At 43.3% G+C, this 21,294-nt stretch overlaps 1 protein-coding gene across 3 annotated transcripts in view; it reads left to right on the forward strand.

The window, feature by feature from the left end:
• LOC121270706 (CUE domain-containing protein 2-A-like) overlaps positions 1 to 21,294 on the forward strand; it is a 60,404-nt gene that overhangs the window by 4,035 nt on the left and 35,075 nt on the right. For all 3 annotated transcript variants that reach the window (XM_041176051.1, XM_041176052.1, XM_041176054.1), the window contains exons 2-5: positions 9,845 to 9,951; positions 10,682 to 10,825; positions 12,894 to 12,955; positions 17,356 to 17,483. In XM_041176051.1, the coding sequence (XP_041031985.1) occupies positions 9,878 to 9,951; positions 10,682 to 10,825; positions 12,894 to 12,955; positions 17,356 to 17,483 (408 nt within the window). In that variant the 5' untranslated portion in view covers positions 9,845 to 9,877. The remainder of the gene's footprint in view (positions 1 to 9,844; positions 9,952 to 10,681; positions 10,826 to 12,893; positions 12,956 to 17,355; positions 17,484 to 21,294) is intronic.

Raw genomic sequence — 21,294 nt, forward strand, 5'->3', positions numbered from 1 at the left:
CTCATTCCAGGTATCAATCTAATAATCCTCCTTTGAACCGCCTCCAATGCATTTACATCCTTCCTTAAATAAGGAGACCAAAACTGCACACAGTATTCGAGGTGCAGTCTCACCAATGCCCTGTATAACTGAAGCATAATATCCTTAATTTTATGTTCAATTCATCTCTTAATAAAGGATAGCATTCTATTAACCTTCTTAATTACTTGCTGTACTGGTATACTAACTTTTTGTGACTCGTACTGGAACAGCTAGATCCCTCTCCACCTCAGAATTATGCAGCCGTTGTCCATTTAAGTAATACTCTGCTTTATTGCTCTTCCTGCCAAAGTGAACAACTTCACATTTTCCCACATTAAACTCCATTTTCCAGATCTTTGCCCACTCACTCAACCTAACTAAATCCATCTGCAGCCTCCTCATGTCCTCTTCACAACATACTTTCCTACCTATCTTTGTGTCATTTGCAAATTTAGCTACCATGCCTTCACTCCCCTCATCTAAGTCATTGATGTAAGTCGGAAAAAGTTGAGGCCCCAGTACAGACCCCTGTGGGATTCCACTCATCACATCCTGCCAATCAGAAAAAGACCCATTTATGCATACTCTCTGCTTTCTACCAGCCAGCCAATCCTTTATGCATGCTAATATGTTTCCCCTACACCATGCACTTTTATTTTACTTTATAATCTTTGATGTGGCACCTTATCAAATGCCTTCTGGAAATCCAAGTACAGTATGCCTTACAGGCTCCCCTTTATCCACTGTGCATGTTACTCCTTCAAAAACACTCCAATAAATTGGTTAAACATGATTTTCCTTTCACAAAATCATGCTGACTCTTCCTGATTGCCTTGAGCTCTTCTAAGTGCCCAGCTGTAACCTTCTTGATGATTGATTGTAATAGCTTCCCCACAACAGACATCAAGCTAACTGGCCTTTCCTGTTTTCTGCTGCCCTTCCTTCTTGAATAGGGGGGGTTATATTTGCTACTTTCCAATCTGATGGAACCTTTCCAGAATCTAGTGAATTTTGGAAAATTAACACCAACAAATTGACTACCGCATTAACCACCTCTTTTAAGACCCCAAGATGCAATCCATTGGGACCCAGAGACTTGCCAGCCCACAGCTCCATCAGTTTGCTCAGTACCATTTCCCTAGTGATTTCAATTTCACCAAGTTCCTTTCTCCCGTTCACCTCCTGATTTGCAGTTATTATTGGAATGTTTTTTAAAATCCTCTATAGTGAACACAGAAGCAAAATATTTGTTCATTTCTTCTGCCATTTCCTTATTATCTACTATTAACTCCCCATTGTCACTCTTTAGAGGACCAACATTCACTTCACTTATTCTTTTCCTTTTTAAGTACCTGTAGAAACTCTTGCTATCCGTTTTTACATTTCTAGCTAGCTTCCTCTCATACTCGTAATTTCTTTCTCCTGATTAACCTTTTAGCCATTCTCTGCCGTTCTTTATATCCTGTCCAATCATCTTTGCGGAGTTGTATGCTTTTTCATAGAGTCGTCGAGGTCTACAGCACAGAACAGGGCCCTTCGGCCCATTGAGTCTGTGCTGGTCAAACAAGTACCTAACTATTCTAATCCCATTTTTCAGCACTAGGCCCATAGCCTTGTATGCCATGGCATCGCAAGTGCAAATCCAAATACTTCTTAAATGTTATGAGGGTTTCTGCCTCTACCACCCTTTCAGACAGAGTTCCAGATTCCCACCACCCTCTGGGTGAAAAAATTCTTCCTCACATCCTCTCTAAACCTCCTGCCCCTTATCTTAAATCTATGCCCCCTGGTTATTGATCCCTCCGCCGAGGGGAAAAGTTCCTTCCTGTCTACCCTATCTATGCCCCTCATAATTTTATACACCTCAATCATGTCCCCCCTCAATCTTCTCTACTCCAGGGAAAATAACCCCAGTCTATCCAATCTCACCACATAACTAAAACTCTCCAGTCCAGGTAACATCCTGGTAAATCTCCTCCGCACTCTGTCTAGTGCAATCACATCCTTCCTATAATGCGGATTCCAGAACTGCACGCAATACTCTAGCTGTGGCCTAACCAGCGTTTTATACAGTTCCAGCATAACCTCCCTGCTCTTATATTCCATGCCTCGGCTAATAAAGGCAAGTATCCCATATGCCTTCTTAACCACCTTATCTACCTGTCCCGCTACCTTAAGGGACTGATGGACATGCACACCAAGGTCCCTCTGATCCTCTGTACTTTGCAGGGACCTACCATTCATCGTATATTCCCGTGCCTTGTTTGTCCTGCCCAAGTCACACTTATCCAGATTAAATGTCATTTTCCACTGATCAGCCCGTCTATATCCTCCTCTAATCTAAGGCTATCCTCCTCACTATTTACCACCCCACCAATTTTTGTGTTATCCGCAAATTTACTGATCAACCCTCCTACCTTCAAGTCTAAATCGTTTATATCTACCACAAACAGCAAGTGACCCAACACCGATCCCTGAGGAACCCCACTGGACACAGACATCCAGTCACAAAAACACGCCTCGACCATCATCCTATGCTTCCTGCCACTAAGCCAATTCTGGATCCAGATTGCCAAATTGCGTTGGATCCCATGGGCTCTTGCCTTCGTTATCAGTCTCCCATGTGGGACCTTATCAAAAGCCTTTCTGAAGTCCAAGTGGACAACATCAAATGCATTGCCCCATCTACACACCTGGTCACCTCTTCGGAAAATTCAATCAAATTGGTCAGACATGACCTCCCTTTAACAAAACCATACTGACTGTCCTTGATTAATCCCTGTCTCTCCAAGTGTAGATTAATTCTGTCCCTCAGTTCTGTCCAATAGTTTCCCCATCACTGAGGTTAGACTGACTGGCCTGTAGTCCCCTGGTTTATCCTTTCCTCCCTTCTTGAATAACGGTACCACATTGGCTGTCCTCCAGTCCTCTGGCACCTCTCCTGTGGCCCCAGAGGTATTGAAAATTATTGCCAGTGCCCTCGCTATCTCCTCCCTTGCATCGCTCAACAGCCTGGGATACATTTCATCTGGGCCTGGAGATTTATCTACTTTTAAACCTGCCAGGCCACTTAGAACCTCCTCCCTTTCTATGCTAATTTCTTTAATTATATCACAGTCCTTCTGCCTGATTTCCATACCCACGTCGTCCATCTCACTTGTGAACTCTGCCATAAAGTATTCATTTAGAATCCTACCTATGTCTTCCGGCTCCACACACAAATTACCACTATGGTCCTTAACGGGCCCTACTCTTTCCATAGTTATCCTCTTACTCTTAAAGTACTTGTAAAATAACTTTGGATTTTCTTTTATTTTACCTGCCAATGTTTTTTCATGTCCCCTTTTTGCTCTCCTAATTTCCTTTTTAAGTTCGCCCCTACACATTTTATACTCCTCTAGGGGCTTCAGCTGTTGTGAGCCCTTGGTATCTGCCATAAACCTCCCTTTTTCTCTTTATCCAATCCTGTATATCCCTTGACATCCAGGGTTCCCTGGATTTGTTGGTGCCATCCTTTATCTCTACTGGAATATGTTGGCCCTATTTCCTCCTTCAATGAGTCCCACTGCTCTGATGCAGATTTACCTAAAAGTAGCTGCTGCCATTCTACTCTGGCCAAATCATGTCTGATCTTATTAAAAACGGCTTTTCCCCAATTTAGAACTCTGATTTCTTGCCCATCCTTGTCCTTTTCCATAACAACCTTGAATCTAACGGAGTTATAGTAACATAGAAAATAGGAGTAGGCCATTCGGCCCTTCGAGCCTGCTCCACGATTCATTGTGATCATGGCTGATCATCCAACTCAATAATCTGCTCCCGCTTTCTACCCATATCCTTTGATCCCTTTCGCCCCAAGAGCTATATCTAACTCCTTCTTGAAAACATACAATATTTTGGCCTCAACTACTTTCTGTGGTAGTGAATTCCACAGGCTCACCACTCTCTGGGTGAAGAAATTTCTCCTCAACTCAGTCCTGAATGGTCTACCCCGTATCCTCAGACTGTGATCCCTGGTTCTTGACTCCCCCACCATCGGGAACATCCTTCCTGCATCTACCCTGTCTAGTCCTGTTAGAATTTTATAGGTTTCTATGAGATCCCCCCTCATTCATCTGAACTCCAGCGAATATAATCCTAACCGACTTAATCTCTCCTCATATATCAGTCCCGCCATCCCAGGAATCAGTCTGGTAAACCTTCGCTGCACTCCCTCTATAGCAAGAACATCTTTCCTCAGATAAGGAGACCAAAACTGCACACAATATTCCAGGTGTGGTCTCACCAAGGCACTATATAATTGCAGCAAGACATCCCTGTTCCTGTACTCGAATCCTTTCGCTATGAAGGCCATCATACCATCTGCCTTTTTACCGCCTGCTGCACCTGTATGCTTACCTTCAGTGACTGGTGTACGAGGACACCCAGGTCTCGTTGCACATTCCCCTCTCAATTTATCACCATTCAGATAATAATCTGCCTTCCTGTTTTTGCTACCAAAGTGGATAACCTCTCATTTATCCACATACTGCATCTGCCATGCATTTGCCCACTCAGCTTGTCTAAATCACACTGAAGCATCTCTGCATCCTCCTCACGGCTCACCCTCCCACCCAGCTTTGTGTCATCTGCAAATTTGGAGATATTACATTTAGTTCCCTCATCTAAATCATTAATATATATTTTGAATAGCTGGGTTCCCAGCACCGATCCCTGTGGTCCCCCACTAGTCACTGCCTGCCATTCAGAAAAAGACCTATTTATTCCTACTCTTTGTTTCCTGTCTGCCAACCTGTTTTCTGTCCATCCAAATATGCTACCACCAATCCCATGCGCTTTAAATTTACCTGCTAATCTCTTATGTGGGACTTTGTCGAAAGCCTTCTGAAAATCCAAATAAACCACATCCACTGGCTGCCCCTCATCAACTCTATTAGCTATATTCTCGAAAAATTCCAGTAGATTTGTCAAGCATGATTTCCCTTTCGTAAATCCATGCTGACTCTGTCCGATTCTGCCACTGTTTTCCAAGTGCTCAGCTATTAATCTTTTATAATGGACTCTAGAATTTTCCCCACTACCGATGTCAGGCTGACTGGTCTATAATTCCCTGTTTCTCTCTACCTTCCTTTTTAAATAGTGAGGTTACATTAGCTACCCTCCAATCTGTAGGAACTGTTCCAGAATCTATTTCTAGGGCCACTTCCTTAAGTACTCTGGGATGTATGTTATCAGGCTTTGGGGATATATTGGCCTTCAATCCCATCAATTTCTCTAACACCATTTCCCTACTAATACTGATTACTTTCAGTTCCTCCCTCTCACTTAACCCTGTGAGTTTATGATCACCAACTGCAAAATGCTCTCCCACTGATACCTCTACTACTTGCCCAGCTTCATTCCCTAAAATTAAGACCAGGACCCCACACCCCCGCCTTGTAGGACCTTCTACGTACTGGCTTAAAAAGCTCTTCTGGATGCATTTTAAGAATTCCGCTCCCTCTAAACCTATCACACCATGACTAACCAAGTTAATGTTGGGGAAGTTGAAATCCCCCACTATTACTACCCTATTATTTTTACACCTCTCTGAAATTTGCCTACATATCTACTATTTCTCTCTGTTTGGGAGCCTATAGTACACTCCCAGCAATGTGATTGATTTTTTTTGTTTTTGAGTTCTACCCAAATGGCTTCATTTGAGGATCCTTCTAAGATGTCATCCCTCCTTACTGTGTAATTGATTCCTTGATCAATATTGTGATACCCCCTCCTCTTTTACCTCCTTCCTTGCTTTGCCTGAAGCCCCTGTATCCTGGAATATTGAGCTGCCAATCCTGCCCCTCTCTCAACCAAGTCTCTGTGACAGCAATGACACCATACTTCCATTTGTTAATTTGTGCCCTCAACTTATCTGCCTTATTCATCAGACTCCATGCATTAAAATAAATCCCATCCAACTTGCCAAACTCCCTTGTGCCTTAACTGGCCTATAATTTCTATGCCTTCCAGACTCACTTGCGCTCTCTTCTAATTTTGGCTGCACATCTCCCCCTGCTGAACCTCCTCTCAGGATCCTGCCCCCCCTCCCCCCCACCAAGTTAGTTTAAACCCCCCCACCAGCACTGGCAAACCTCCTCACAAGGATGTTGGTCCTATTCCGGTGCAGGTGTAACCCGTCTGGCCTTGTACAGGTCACACTGCCCCCAGAAACGGTCCCAATGTCCCAGAAATCTAAAGCCCTCCCTCCTGCGCCATCTCTCCAGCCACGCATTCATCTGGACTAACCTCCTATTTCTATAATCACTAGCACTTGGCACTGGAAGTAATCCAGAGATTACTACCTTTTGAGGTCCTGTTTTTTAAACTGATTCCTCGGACTCTAAATTCTGCTGACAGGACCTCATCCTTCTTTCTACCTATGTCGTTGGTACTAATATGTACCACAATTTCTCTCTGTTTGCCCTCTCTCTTTAGAATGCCCTGCAGCCGTTCAGTGACATCCTTGACCCTAGTACTGGGGAGGCAACACACCATCCTGGAGTCATGTCTACAGCTGCAGAAACGCCTGTCCTACCACTATTGCTTTTCCCCTCTTCCCCTCCTCCCCATGCAGCTGAGCCACTCACAGTGCCATGAGCGTGGCTGCACTCCCCAGAGGAACCGTCACTCTCACCGCTTTGCAACACCGAAAAAAGGTTCTCGAGCGAGATGCACCCTGGGGATTTCCTGACTATCTGCCTGACACCTTTCTTCTGACTGATGGTCTCTGTCTACACTTCCGTAAGCTGTGGGGTGACCACATCTAAAAACGTGCTATCCACTAAACACTCAGCCTCGCAGATGCACCTCAGTGCCTCCAGCTGCTGCTCAAGCTCTGAAACTCAGAGCTCAAGTAGCTGCAGCTGGTAGCACTTCCTACACATGTGGTCGGTCAGAGCGCAGGGAGCGTCTAGGACTTCCCACATGTTGTAGGCGGTACATAACAGGGAGCTACCCTGCCATGCCTCTAGTTGCAAAAGAACACCTTACTTTAAGTTAAATACAGTAAAAAAAAAAGTTGAATTATTTATGTACTTTAAATAAAAACTAGAACTCTTACCTTTCTTTACCTTAATCTATTTTAAACTGGAGAAAAACAGTTACCCACTACTCACCAATCAGCTCTCACCTTTGTGCTGATGTCACTTTTTGAAGCTTCCCTGCACTCGCGCTGGTTCTGATCTCTCTGCCGCTTTCTCACGCTGTCTTGTGATGTTAGTCTTGTTATTTTCAACAAGAACTAACTGCAGGTCACTCTTCCCAGACTGCTTCACTGCAATGCTGATTGTAGGACACTCTTCCCAGACTGCTTCACTGCAATGCTGATTGTAGGACACTCTTCCCAGACTGCTTCACTGCAATGCTGATTGTAGGACACTCTTCCCAGACTGCTTCACTGCAATGCTGATTGTAGGACACTCTTCCCAGACTGCTTCACTGCAATGCTGATTGTAGGACACTCTTCCCAGACTGCTTCACCACGATGCTGACTGCATGACACTTAAGTTTGATGCTTTCCTTAACTTCTTTAGTTAACCATGGATGGGAGTCCTCCCCTTAGAATTTTTCTTTATGGTGGTAATGTACTTATTCTGAATACTCTGAAATATCCCCTTAAATGTCTGCCACTGCTTTTCTATTGATCTATCCTCTCGCTTAGTTTCCCAGTTCACTCCAGCTAGCTCAGCTTTCATCCCCACATAGTTGCCCTTATTTAAGTTTAAGATACTAGTCTTAGACCCACTCTTCTCCCTTTCAAACTGGATGTAAAATTTAATCATAGGGTGGTCGGTGCCTTTACTCTAAGCTCATTAATTAATCCTGCCACATTACACAATACCAAGTCTAATATAACCTGCCCACTGTTTGTTCCAGAACATGCTGCTCTAAGAAACTATCTTGAAAGCATTCTAAGAACTCCTCATCCAGTCATCCAAGGAATATTGAGATCATTTTGGCAGCTGTGCAAGGGAGGAGCCAGATTAAAGGGGAGAAATAGATAGAAACAGCTGACAGGGAGACGACTGAGGACAAAGGATTAATGAAACAGCTAGAGGGGCTCACTCCTGTATTCACTGGAGCAATACCATGGGAGATCAGCAAGTACCAATGGTATTATAGAAGCTTGTATTCACCTCTTGTCTTGGACAGGAGGCCTGTGGTATGTTGGCCCATGGTAACACTGTGCTAGTGAATGGCCAATCCATCAGTCATGTGGATAAGATGGTGTTGCCCTCCCTCCCATTCCTGCCTAGATCTACTGCCCCTAGGATGCTCCTAGCTCAGGATCTCAGCCCACCACTTCCTGTGGTACAGATGTTTGGCAAACACCTTCCCAAAAATAGATTTTCCCCTTCAGTGATATTTAGGCATAGTACAGTACTTCAAAGATGTTCAAAAGTTTACATTAGATGAGGTCCAACACTGAGCTTGATTTCTGTTTAATATGGGTTATAGATGCTCAAGGGGAAGGGCTTATTCTGTATACTTCTCACTTTGCACCACTGTTCTAGTCCAGAGCCTTGATATCATCAATGCCTAGGGTTACCAACCCTCCAGGATTGGCTTGGAGTCTCCAGGAATTGAAGATCAGTCTCCAGGACACTGCTATGTGCAACCCTGGAGAAAAATCATCGGGACATTAAAAAAGTATTTGTTTTGTCATTTTCTCTGAACATTTCTCTTTACCAAATATAAAAACATTGAAAATGGGGGGAAAGAGGCTGTTTGGCTGATAGTGAATTGAGCAATGAGTTTTGTTCATGCTTCCCAATTGGCATAGGAAGGGAGTATGTCACAAGGATGGATGTGTTGGCCGACTAATGACTGTTGTAAGGGGGCAAGTCATGTGATGAAACCTCCAGGAATACGTTTAATCACAGTTGACAATCCTATCAATGTCTGTTGCCTCAGCTCAGGGTGATTTTACAACAACAGCTTGTATTTATCTAGTGCCTTTAACATAAGACATCCGAAGGTCCTTCACAGGAGCATTGTAAAATGAAATATGACAGTGGGCCACATAAGGAGAAATTAGGTCAGATGATAAAAGCTTGGTCAAAGAGGTAGATTTTGAGGAGCATCTTAAAGGAGGAAAGAGAGGTTGAGAGGTTTAGGGGAGGGAATTCCAAAGCTTAGGGCCCAGGTAGCTGAAGGCATGGCCACCAATGACGGAACGACTAAAATCAGGGAGATCAGAATGGTGGGGCTGGAGGAGATTACAGAGGTCGGGAGAGGCAAAGCCATGGTTGGATTTGAAAACGAGGATAAGAATTTTAAAACTGAGATGTTGCTTAACCGGGAGCCAATGTCGATATTGAGCATAGGGATAACGATTGAAGAGAACTTAGTGCAAATTAGGATATGGGCAGCAGAGTTTTAGACAACCTCAAGTGCACAGAGGGTAGAATTGGGGAGGCTGGCCAGGGGTGAGTTGAAATAGTCAAAAGTCCAGAGCTAATAAAGACATGGATAAGGGTTTCAGCAGCAGATGAGCTGAGGGGTAGTGTTGGGTGACATTATGAAGGTCTTGGTGATTCTATGTTCTGGCTCCTTCTTTCTTCCCTCAACATGACATTGGAATCTACCTTCGTCTAGGTTAATCTTACCCCAGGGTGCCAAACCTTTGGTGCCAGCGGCGAAGACCAATAGCAGAGTAACAGGAAGAACATGACTTTCGAGATGAAAATTGCATTCAAATGGGAAATCCTTCTGTGGTTTTAAACGAAGTCTGTCTTCCCAATTTCACTGTGAAACAGTTGACATCTCTTTGTTTCTGTAGGTGGGACCTTGTTACTGTTCAAGTGTCCGTGCCATGGCATTGGAGAAAATTATCCATGACTCGCTGGCCCAGTTTATTCATTCGCACGTGCCTGATGCTGATCTCAGGTGGGTGATAAAGGAAAGAAAAGTAAAAGAACTTTCATTTATATAGCACCTTTCACAACCTTAGGATATTCCAAACTACTTTACAACCAATGAAGTACTTCTGAAGTGCCATTACAGTTGTAATGTAGGGACACACGGAGCAGCCAACTTACATGCAGTAAGGTCCCACAAACATCAATGAGAATGACCTGTTTTTTAGTCTTATGAGCCAAGACATTAGGGATAACTTCTCTGCTCTTTGAAAAGTGCCATGGGTTTTTTTATACAGCCACCTGACAGGGCAGGCAGAACCTCGGTTTAACATCCCACCTGAAAGATGGCACCAGTGACAGTGCAGCACTCCATTAATGCTGCACTGGAGTGTCAGTTGGAAATATGTGCTCAAGCCCTCAAGTGGAGCTTGAACACTAAAAAAAGTGTAAGAAATGTTTAGCTCCACATAAGTGTGAGGGAATCAATGGTTATTAGTGAGTTTTCTAAGCACTGCATTGAAACAGGATCAAGTTAACATCTAAAACACATCGGACAATTGTACTTTATTTCAATAAAATATTAATTACAATATAATCAACCTGAGAGCGTTCAAATGATCTGATGGAAAGAGACCACTGAAGCAATACTGTCAGGTTACTGGAAAACACTTTTTCACGTTCATTTGTACACACTATTGGGACTGCGTCTTGTACTGTGGTGGGACAATTCTGTTGATGTTGTAATTTTGCCCCTACAGTGTGCTGGATGAGGTGATTCTCTCCTATATCACTAGTGTACTAGAGGAACTTGGATCTCCAGACGCATCGGAAGAGAACTTTGATGTGGAAATGTTTGTGGAAATGATGGCAGCCTACATCCCAGGCTTTGCAGAGATAAGCAGGTGGGCAATTTCTTGCACTTGCTTGTCGTTGGGTAATGTGATGAACCACGAGAGTTTGGGAGAAATCCTGTAGAACCTCCATTGTTATTAATGAAGGGGTGAAAAATTGAATAGCCTAACATTTCATACCAAAAAATCTTAGACAGCAACACTTTAATTCCCTACGTTAGTGTTTTGACATTTGGGACATTTTGTTATGACCCAAGTTGCTCACTTCTCTTGAAGGTGCAGATTCTCACACGCTACTTTTCACCATCAGTCATGGCTCAGTGGCTAGCACTGTCATTCTGAGTCAGAAGGTTGTGGGTGCAAGACATGAACACATAATCCAGGCTGACACTTCAGCTGCATTATTGCAGGTGTCATCTTTCAGATGAGGCATTAAACCGAGGTTCTATCTACCCTCAGGTGGATGTAAAAGATTCCACGGCATTACTTCAGAAGAACAGTAGGCGCATTCTTCCCAGTGTCCCAACCAATGTTCCCAAAAGCCTGGATCCAAATCCTGGAACTCCCTGTCTAATAGCTCTGTGGATGTACGTACACCACACAGCAGTTCAAAAAGGCAGCTCACCACCACCTTCTCAAGCGCAATTAGGGATGGGCATTTAAGGGATGGGCAATAAATGCTGTCCTAGCCAGCGACACCCACATCCAGTAAATGATTAAAAAAAAGGACCACCATTGGCTGTAAAGCACGTTGGAGCATCCTGAGGTCATTCTTCATATGGCAGCAGATAAGGTTGGCAATTAATTCTCACAGCCAAACCCATTACACAGATGAGCATTTTCCAATGGCCAGTGGATCGTATTGAAGACAGGGATGTATTTATTTTTGCCCTGCATTGTCCACGGGTTGGATCAATTAACTCATAAACCATGGATTAAATGTTTTACCTTCTGGTATGTTTACCCTAGTAACAGAAGAGACAGTGCATTTGTCCACTCGGCCACAAGGGAAGCATTAAGAATGGGCAGCACCCTTGCCTCGGAATCAGTGAACTGATGTTGGGTCAATATTGAAAGCGGACAGCAAGTTTGTACCAATAGATTATAAGCCTAGCAGTTTCACTTCTGTAATCATCACATTGCTTGGACAGATCATTAGGAGATACTCTCTGTGACCACCTAAACGGGGAAGGGGTTATTAAACACTAAGATAAAAGTAAAATACTGCAGATGCTGAAAATCTGAAACAAAAACAGAAAATGTTGGAAAAACTCAGCAGGTCTAACAGCGTCTATGGAGAAAAAGAAGAGTCATACGGACTCGAAACGTTAATTCTTGTTTTTCTCTCCACAGATGCTGTTAGACCTGCTGAGTTTTCCCAGCATTTTCTGTTTTTGTGGATGAGGTTATTAAGGACTCTTTAACAGGGCTCCCAGAAAAGGTAGCATGTCTCATGAACCTGGTGGACCTTTTTCAGGAAACGACTAGGTTCGTGGATGAAGTTAGTCCAGTCGATTATGACATTGAGCCGAATTTAAGTCCAGCGAGTGGGAAAGAGTCTTGGGTGTTACAGGACGTGAGACTGTAACATAAAGGCTCCAAACCAGTGTTGTGGGACCTTGGAAAAGCAAATGGAATAATGGGATGCGATACCAAAGGAAACAAAAAGCATTCTACTGTATTGTAAAGGATGTTGGCTAGACTTCATCTAGAAAATTGTGTTTAATTTTAGTCCCCTTGCCTAGTGGGTGGTAAAGAGCGACCAGTATTGCCTCCTAGTAACACAAAGTTTTTCCATTATATTTTGCCCTGCTCACCCTTCAGTTCAGCACAGATCAGTCAGGATACTCATCGGTTCCTGATCTCGCAGTGAAGCTGGTTGCTCCCCCACCCAGAGTTGGTACCCCTGCACGCCTTGTTTATACTGGCTTACTTTGTGACATTATTAGTTGTCTGGGTGTCAGTCACCTGTGCAGTGATCAACTCTGGAGCCTCGCTGCTCTGTGTAGCTCAGCCATTCAGATGATAAATGTGTTCAGTGGGAAGAGTTGTTCACAAGGAAGAATTAGTACTTTCTGTGAACAGATAACAGATTAAAAAGGACATGTTTATTTTTCAGTGTCACTATCTGCGAGATGATGTTTGATTTGGCTGCACGTTTGATAGAAGCTCGTAACAAAGGTAAGAGCCAAGATCTGTGTCGAGTGGAGCTGCTGCAGAAACGTGACAGTACAGGTTAAATTCAGCAGGCTTTAGATTTCAATCCCTAGATTATATTGATTTGGCTTATCTTGACAAGGGCAGTAGTTTGGGGTGCTGCTATTTGTATCAGTGCCTCCGTGCCAGAAAATGGGAGACATTATGTTCTGGATCCCATTTTCCTGCAAGGGCAGGTGTCTGCATGCAGGGAGGGTGGGGGAAGGGAGGCAGACTGAAAGGCTGTAGGAAATGTCACTGGTTTATATGCAGGGGTGTAAACATCAACAGTAATTACTCAAAGCTGCATCTTTACCATCAATCATGTTTATGGCCTTTTATCACTTGAATGCATTCCTATGGAAGTGAGAATACGGTGACATTTAAAATGAATGCATTCCCAGCGTCAACAGAAATGAAAGGAATGTTTATAAAGCCATCTGTGGGAGTACTCAAAAGGCTGCATTTTTTTATATATCTCCATGACTCATAATTTGACAATCTTGTAGGACATCAATTAAGTTCTGGGTGACCTAAATGCTTGCATGACCAAGTTTTACATCAAAATGTGGTTTTAAACACAGCTCTGGTTTATGTGTGAAAATTATACCAAATTGAGTAGGTGTTTTTGCATTTATTGAATATTATTTAGAAAGTTGATGCCTTTGGATGGCAAATCTTCAAGGAATCCACCACGAAACAGGATAGCTGGCCATTAATGTTCATGGGACCATCTGCACAAATTGGCTGCCACATTGGCCTACAAAACAACAGCTCACTGACAGTGAAGAACTTTGTGACATCCTGAGGATGTGAAGCTAAATATAATCTATTCCCCATTTTCTCTGCTTTTTTCCTTTCTATTTCTGTGTCGCACTTTCATTTGCTCTCTTGCTCTCACACTCTCATCCCACATAAACTTTGTCAAACAATTGTCACCTAGCATTTGATGTCATCATGGGCTGGACTCTTGCTGCATTTGTTGGGGGGGAGGGGGTGGGTGTGCATGGACAGATGGTGGTGATGCAGCTCCAACAACACTCAAGAAGCTCAACACCATCCAGGACAAAGCAGCCTGCTTGATTGGCGCCCCATTCACCACCTTCAACATTCACTCACCCCACCGCCGATACACAATAGCATCAGTGTGTGCCATCTACAAGATGTACTGCAGCAACTCATCAACGATCCTTCCCCAGCACCTTCCAAACATGCAACCACTACCATCTAGAAGGACAAGGGCAGCAGAGGCATGGGAACACCACCACCTACAAGTTCCCCTCCAATCCACACACCACCCTGACATGGAATGATATCACTGTCACTAGGTCAAAATCCTGGAACTCCCTCCCAAACAGCACTGTGGAGCTGCACTCATCCAGGCATGTGGAGAGTATTCCATCACATTCATGTGCCTTGTAGAAGGTGGACAGGCTTTGGGAGGTCAGGAGGTGAGTTACTCTCCACAGAATTCCCAGCCTCTAACCTGCTCTTGTAGCCACAGTATTTACGTGTCTGGTCCAGTTCAGTTTCTGGTCAGTGGCAACCCCCAGGATGTTGATAGCAGGGGATTCAGCGAAGGTAATGCCATTGAATGTCAAGGGTCGATGGTAGATTCTCTCTTGTGTATCACACATATTTAACCCTACCAGAGTGAGTAAGTGAAACCCAATAGTACACCAGTGGTGGAGCAGGCATTGTCATTTTCCACAAGTGGAAGGCCATTCTGAACTCATGGGATGTCTGCCATCAACATACAACTTTGTATGAAGTGACCACTCACTATCTACCGTAAATATTGAATTTTCAGGCTCAATTCCATTTTTTTTTTGGGTCATTCGAGAGGAAGCAGAGGTCAAGAAGTATAATGGCACATGCTGATAACGACCACTCAGTACATGATTGCAGCCAGGATCAAACCTGAAATTTTCACGTTAATCCATTATTGTGGAGCACACACTGTTGCCCCTCTAATGATTTATTTAAATCCAGATGACTGCTAACTGGTATTTATTTATTAATATCCTTTTTAAGAGTCTGGAGTATCACAGATTGTCCGCTTTCCCTGTTACTGGGGGCAGTGTATAGCGTGAGATGTGAAGACGAAAGGAAAGGGAGCAGCCTGTGCAGAGTTAAAGGCCAAGTAGAAATTACTTTGTTCCTTTGGTAGCAGCAGGGTTGGAGTCGAGCAGGATAGCGTATTGGTAACGCGGAGTTTGAGCTCAAATCTATCTCATCACAGATGAGCTTCAAAATTGGATCCAATAAACCCAGTTGGTTGTAGATTGGCAGAAGAAGGGAAAAAAAGTGGCTGTGAAATCGGTCATTATAGACCCAATTCATTCACTAATGCTGTACAGGGAAGGGAGCCCTCCTGACCTGGCCTACATGTGACTCCAGCCCTACACAATACGGTTGGCTCTTAAAGTTTTTTTTATTCATTCATGGGATATTTGAGTCACTGGCAAGGCCAGCATTTATTGCTCATTCTTAATTGCTCTTGAGGATCCTCTGCAGTCCATTTGGTGTAGGTACACAGTGCTGTTAGAGCGGGAGTTCCAGCGTTTTCACCCAGGCTTGGAAGTGGCCTTGATGTGAGACCATTACTACCATGCCAACCAATTACTACCATGCCAACCAATTTCTCTGGGTAATGAGGGTGGGCAATCAGTGTGAAACTTGCCATTGTCACCTATATTCAGCGAAAGTTTGAAATGGGACACTGGAGTATCTCTTGCTCTGTCGCAGAGTGGAAGCAGGTCTTCAGAGAGACATTGGGACCACCTGAGGGAAGGGAGATTGTCTGCAGTACAGGTAGCATGGGCACAAGGTGAAGGGGAGAAGATAACTTTCATCACTGTCAGAACAGTCTATATATAAAGCAGAAGCCAAAGTGCAAAAGAAATGCCCAGGCTTTTGTCTAGTTTGGACTTAACAGCAGTAAGTCATCCACATTGACTCGCCACTTAGAATAACAATTAACATATACGTTGGAAATCTGAAATAAATAGTGTTGGAAATACTCAGTATAGTCATCATCCAGAAGACAGAGACTGTTCAACCTTTTTTTTTGTTGATGGGATGTGGGCATCACTGGCTAGGCCATCATTTATTGTCCATCCCTAATTGCCCCTGAGAAGGGGGTGGTGAGCTGCCTCACTTGGGGTGAGACCTTTCTTCATCATTGGAACTAATTACAGTACCTCAGTTAGTTAACATGGAGATTCCAGAATCAGGGCTGATACTATAGCTGCCTCAATATTGTGCTGAAAAATCACTATCTTATTTCATCATGAAGACTAAACTCACTCTGAATGTAAGAATTTTGGATTTATGTTTAATATGTTTATTGATTTAGTTTTTCAAAGACGACCTGATTTGCAGTCTTCAGTGTTGTTAGGTTTACGTCTTAACATAGTATTTACCACACAGAAACATGCCATTTGACCCTAGTATTTATGCTCCACACGAGCTTCCTCCCACTCTACTACATCTCACCGTATCAATATAGCCTTTGTCCTTTCTCACTCATGTACTTTATCTAGCTTCCCTTAATGCATCAATGCGATTCACCTCCTTGTGGTAGAGATTTCTACATTCTAACCACACTCTTGGTAAAGAAGTTTGTCCTGAATTTCCGAATAGATTTATTACTGATTTTTATATTTATGGCCCCTCGTTCTGATATCTAATCACCATACTATCCTCCCTCCCACCAACCCCCGGCCATAGAAACATCTTTTCTCCATTTACCCTATCAATCCCTTTATAATCTTAAAGAGCTCTGTAAGGTCATCCAATAGCCTTGTCCTTTTTTAAGGAACAGAGTCCCAGCTTGTTCAATCTTTCCTGATAGGTTCAACTTCTCAGTTCCGGTCTCATTCTAGTAAATCTCTTTTGCACCTTCTTCAATGCATTCTCTTTATGGAGACCAAAACTGTTCACAGTGCTCTGGGTGTTGTTTAACCAAGGTTCAGCATAGAACATCCTTACTCTTCAAAAATTGTCACAGAATCCAACAGAAACTTCAAGCAAGAGAGCTACCAGCGTGATCCAAGCGGACAATTAAGTCTTACATTTGCTGGGTGATTATACCATTTACCATTTGGGATTTTCCTGTTTAATGCCGTACCCTACCTTACCACAATTGTTTGGAGGCCTATAGACAACTCCCACTAATTGCTGCTTTGTGATAGGTAGTTTTCCTGTCTGTTGTATTTAAGGCATTCACTGTAGCTCAATAAGATGTAGGTGTGAGGGAGTGCGCAAGTGTGACTGATCCTAGTTCACACTCTTAATTACACGTGCAAAAGAAAACTCTCAGATAGGTAGATGGGTAGTTGGATGCTACCATCTCATGACACTTTTTTTTTGTATCTACACAGAAAATGTTCCTCCCCTGGCTTCCACTCAAGATAAGTCATCTTCGAAGGTGCAGGCAAGTGACCGAGAAGAGCAGGAATCAACAGAACCAGAAAACAATTCAGTGGCAGGAGAGGGAGCCAGCGCAAAGGTTAGGCTACTTTCCAGATTGTAAAAGGCACTGGTTGTATTGATCCAGGCTAATTACTGCCACTACTGAGGGCTTCAACTAACGGGGGGGGGTGGCGCAGTACCTCCGTTTAAAATTAGTAAAATGGGAGGGTGAAGAGAAGTCCAAAGGGGCTTTTGTGCCCAAAGGGTAATTGCTGCAGACTAAGGAGGCTACTGAAGCAGATGGTGTTAAGAACTGCAGAATGGCTGGAGTCATGAGGCAGACAACAGCACTGGAGTCTGTCTGTTTGTAAAGCTGTGCCGAGCGGCAGCAGTCAGGTGTGGATTCTAAAAAATGGGCCTGATGGAAGGACAAGGGCAACAGGTACATGGGAACAGCACCACCACCTGGTGTCCCCTCCGAGCCACTCACCACCCTGACTTGGAAATATATCGCCGCTCCTTCACTGTCCCTGGGTCAAAATCCTGGGACTCCCTTCTCTAACAGCACTGTGGGTGTACCTACACCACATGGACTGCAGCCGCTCAAGAATGCGGCTCACCACCACCCTTCTCAAGGGCAATTAGTGATGGGTAATAAATGCCGGCCCAGCCAGTGATACCCACATCCTGTAAATGAATTAAAAAAATAAGGGACAGAAGATTAGCGGAGAAGGAATCTGGGAAACCAGCACCGCAATTGTTTGCCAGCAGGTTTGTTTTGGGAGAATGTGATAAATCAACCAATCAGAAATGACACTAGAGGCACAGTTCTGGGATCTGATGAGTTGAACTGAACAAGCAGCAGCTCCGGCCTGCCTTTAATGGTGGACGTGAATCTGCTATCCTGTGTTGACCCTGTAATACTAAAAATATCCATCTTTTTGTGTGACATCAGCTGTACTCCTGGTTTATATATAACCTATGGAAAACATCCCACTACATCTGATATGTTTCCACATATAACCTGATTAGTACAACACTTAATGAAGAGGATCAGCAGATTTTCTTTCCACAGGATGTCATGATGAGATACTCCTAATTATAAGTAAGTGTAGATGGTTCAAGAAGGTACAGATCTTGTATGTATCAGCGAAGATGGACAACTTTTGCCTGGAAGCTCTTAAAGGGACAGGCATCCTTATCCCTGAAAGCACTTAAAGGGGAAGGTGTCCCTCTGATTTTCCTGTCTCTGTATCATGCCTTACCCATGGTATATGGACTCTACCTGAAGAATGATGACAGCACTCCTTGTTGATCAGGTTGCAGTGCTCCTTATTGTGAGATTCCTGTCATAAAAAACTGTGTGGGCCTGACTTCACTGCAGTGCAGCATTTGGAGAATGCAACCGAACGTAACTGATTCATGTAACCAGAGCCGAATCGGGATTCAGGCACGTTTTGAAACAGGCAAATAAGCATCCCCTTCAGGGGAAGTTTCATAAGCTATTCAAATGCATTTCAGGTCCGGCCCTTGCCAGTGCCTGTTAGCATCATATTCAACTGTTGGGGGGGGCATCATGGCCGAGCCCAATCCTCACTTTATGTTCGCACACTTGCTCTTCCAACTAGATTGTTAATAAAAACAGAAAATGCTGGAAATACTCAGCAGATCTGGCAGCATCTGTGGAGAGAGAAACAGAGTTAACGTTTCAGGTTGATGCAAGTTCACAGATCTGATACCCTGTTCCTCTCTCCACAGATGCTACCAGATTTACTGCGCGTTTCCAGCATTTTCTATTTCATTTCACATTTCCAGCATCCGCAGTATTTTGCTTTTGCATCACTGGTTCATAATCTGGAATAGACAATTTGGTCATTTAAAAAAAATCTCTTCCTAGGGTTTTCATGGAACTGATAGGGAAGTAGGGAGAATGGTCTTTAAAATAGTATGTCTGCATGCTTATCATAGAAGTGGTGCATTTTTTAAACTGTAGCCAAAATATGTTTTTTTTATTATCTATAATGTTATAAAAACCTTTGGCACAGTATGATGTTGCACTGGATGAAACCGTGATGTTAATTTTGTGGTTCAATAGCTCCACCTACTGGCCCAGTGGTGTTGGAGTAAAAATACGAACTACTTGATTTAAATGGCACATTTAACATAGGAAAATGCCCCAAGTTGCTATTCAGGACTGTTATGAAACAGAATCTGACATCCAGCCACATAAGGAGATATTAGGCTAGATGACTGAAACCTTACTCAAAGGTAGGTTTTAAGAAGTTTCTTAAAGGAGGAGAGAGAGTTATGGAAGGAATTCCAGAGCTTTGGGTGATGGCAGCTGAAGCTATGACCAGCAAGGTGATATGCAAGAAGCCAAAATTGGTGGAGTGCAGATATCTTGGAGGTTTGTAGGGCTGGAGGAGATTAAAGAGATAGGGAGGGGAAAGACAATGAAGAGATTTGAGAACAAGGATGAGAATTCTAAAATTGAGCCATTGCTTAACTGGGAGCTAATGTAAATCAGTTAGCACAGGGGTGGTAGGTGGAATGGGACTTGGTGCAAGTAAGGACAGAGGCAGCAGAGTTTTGGCTGAGCTTAAAGTTATGGGAAGCTGGCCTGTAGAGCTTTTGATAGTCAAGTCTTAAAGGTATCATTGGCATGGATGAGGGTTTCAGCAAAGATGAGCTGAGGCAGGGCTAGAGTCAGGTGATGTTACGGAGGTGAAAATAGGCAGTATTACTGATGACCTGGATATGTGGTTAGAAGCTCATCTTAGGGTCAAGAATGACACCAAGATCTTGTTGAGCCAGGGAGAGGGAGCAGTATTTGTGGTGGGGATCTAAAGACAATGGCTAAGTTCTTCCCAATTTTGAGCTGGAGGAAATTTCTGCTCATCCAGTACTGGATGTCAGTCAAGCAGTCCGATGATTTATAGTCCAGCAAAAGAGCATTTTTTAACCTCTGCCCCATTAAAGCAAGCAAAACTTTGTGGGATTTGAGTGTTTTTCCTGTCATTCCTGGTTACTATATTGCTGCCCATTGCTGTAAAAAAAAAAACTCACATTATGAGAAAATGGCGATGATATTGCTCTGTAAAGTGGAATTGAATCCTTTGGTGCCAAGAGTTTTGAGTTGAATAACAGTTGATCTATTCTTGGTATTGTCACAAGGCTGTGCTACTTTTGTTTTTGAAAGTATGAGTTAAACTTTCAATCGACTGGAAATTTTGCAATTTGAAATGAGACAGAACAAATTACTTTAAAATGCAAGGCCACTTTCCAAGGTGAAAGTGAAAACAAGTTATCCTCAGGGGAACCTGTAGGGAGAGCCATTTGCGATCATTCAGACATCCACTGAAACTTGTTACTGTCTAAGGAAGAGACATTAAAATGCAAAGTGCTGGATATTGAAACAGACAGACCCACCCAAAACCCCTTGGAAATACACAATGGGTGAAGTATAACAGGCCAGGCTGCAGCTACTGCAGAGAGATGGCAATAAAGTTTTCAGCAGAGGAAGCAGTCTGAAAGCTGGGCTCTCTCCCCTCTCTCTTTTGGAACAAGTGTATTACCCAGTCCGGAAGCCAACTTTGCTAGAAATCTACCAGCGGACTGAGATCTTGTAATAATTGCATCTTCTACATCTGACCACATCCATGAAACCAGCTAATCTAAATCGGTCACAATGTTTAAAATCTACACGTAAAGGACAATCAGAGGACACTGCACCGTATATTCTTTTAACCTCTCTTATTTCTGATACCTGGTCTGTGTGATATGTTTTTATTCATTTTTTTTCCTGGGGTTTAATGGTTAATAAATTTGCTCTTTATTTAACTAAGAAAAACATGTTTGATTCGCTCCTTACTGCTCTCAGCTCAAATAGTTAAAATACATTCGGATTT

This window comes from Carcharodon carcharias, chromosome 28 (genome assembly GCF_017639515.1).
Source record: "Carcharodon carcharias isolate sCarCar2 chromosome 28, sCarCar2.pri, whole genome shotgun sequence".
Taxonomy (NCBI): Eukaryota; Metazoa; Chordata; class Chondrichthyes; order Lamniformes; family Lamnidae; genus Carcharodon; species Carcharodon carcharias.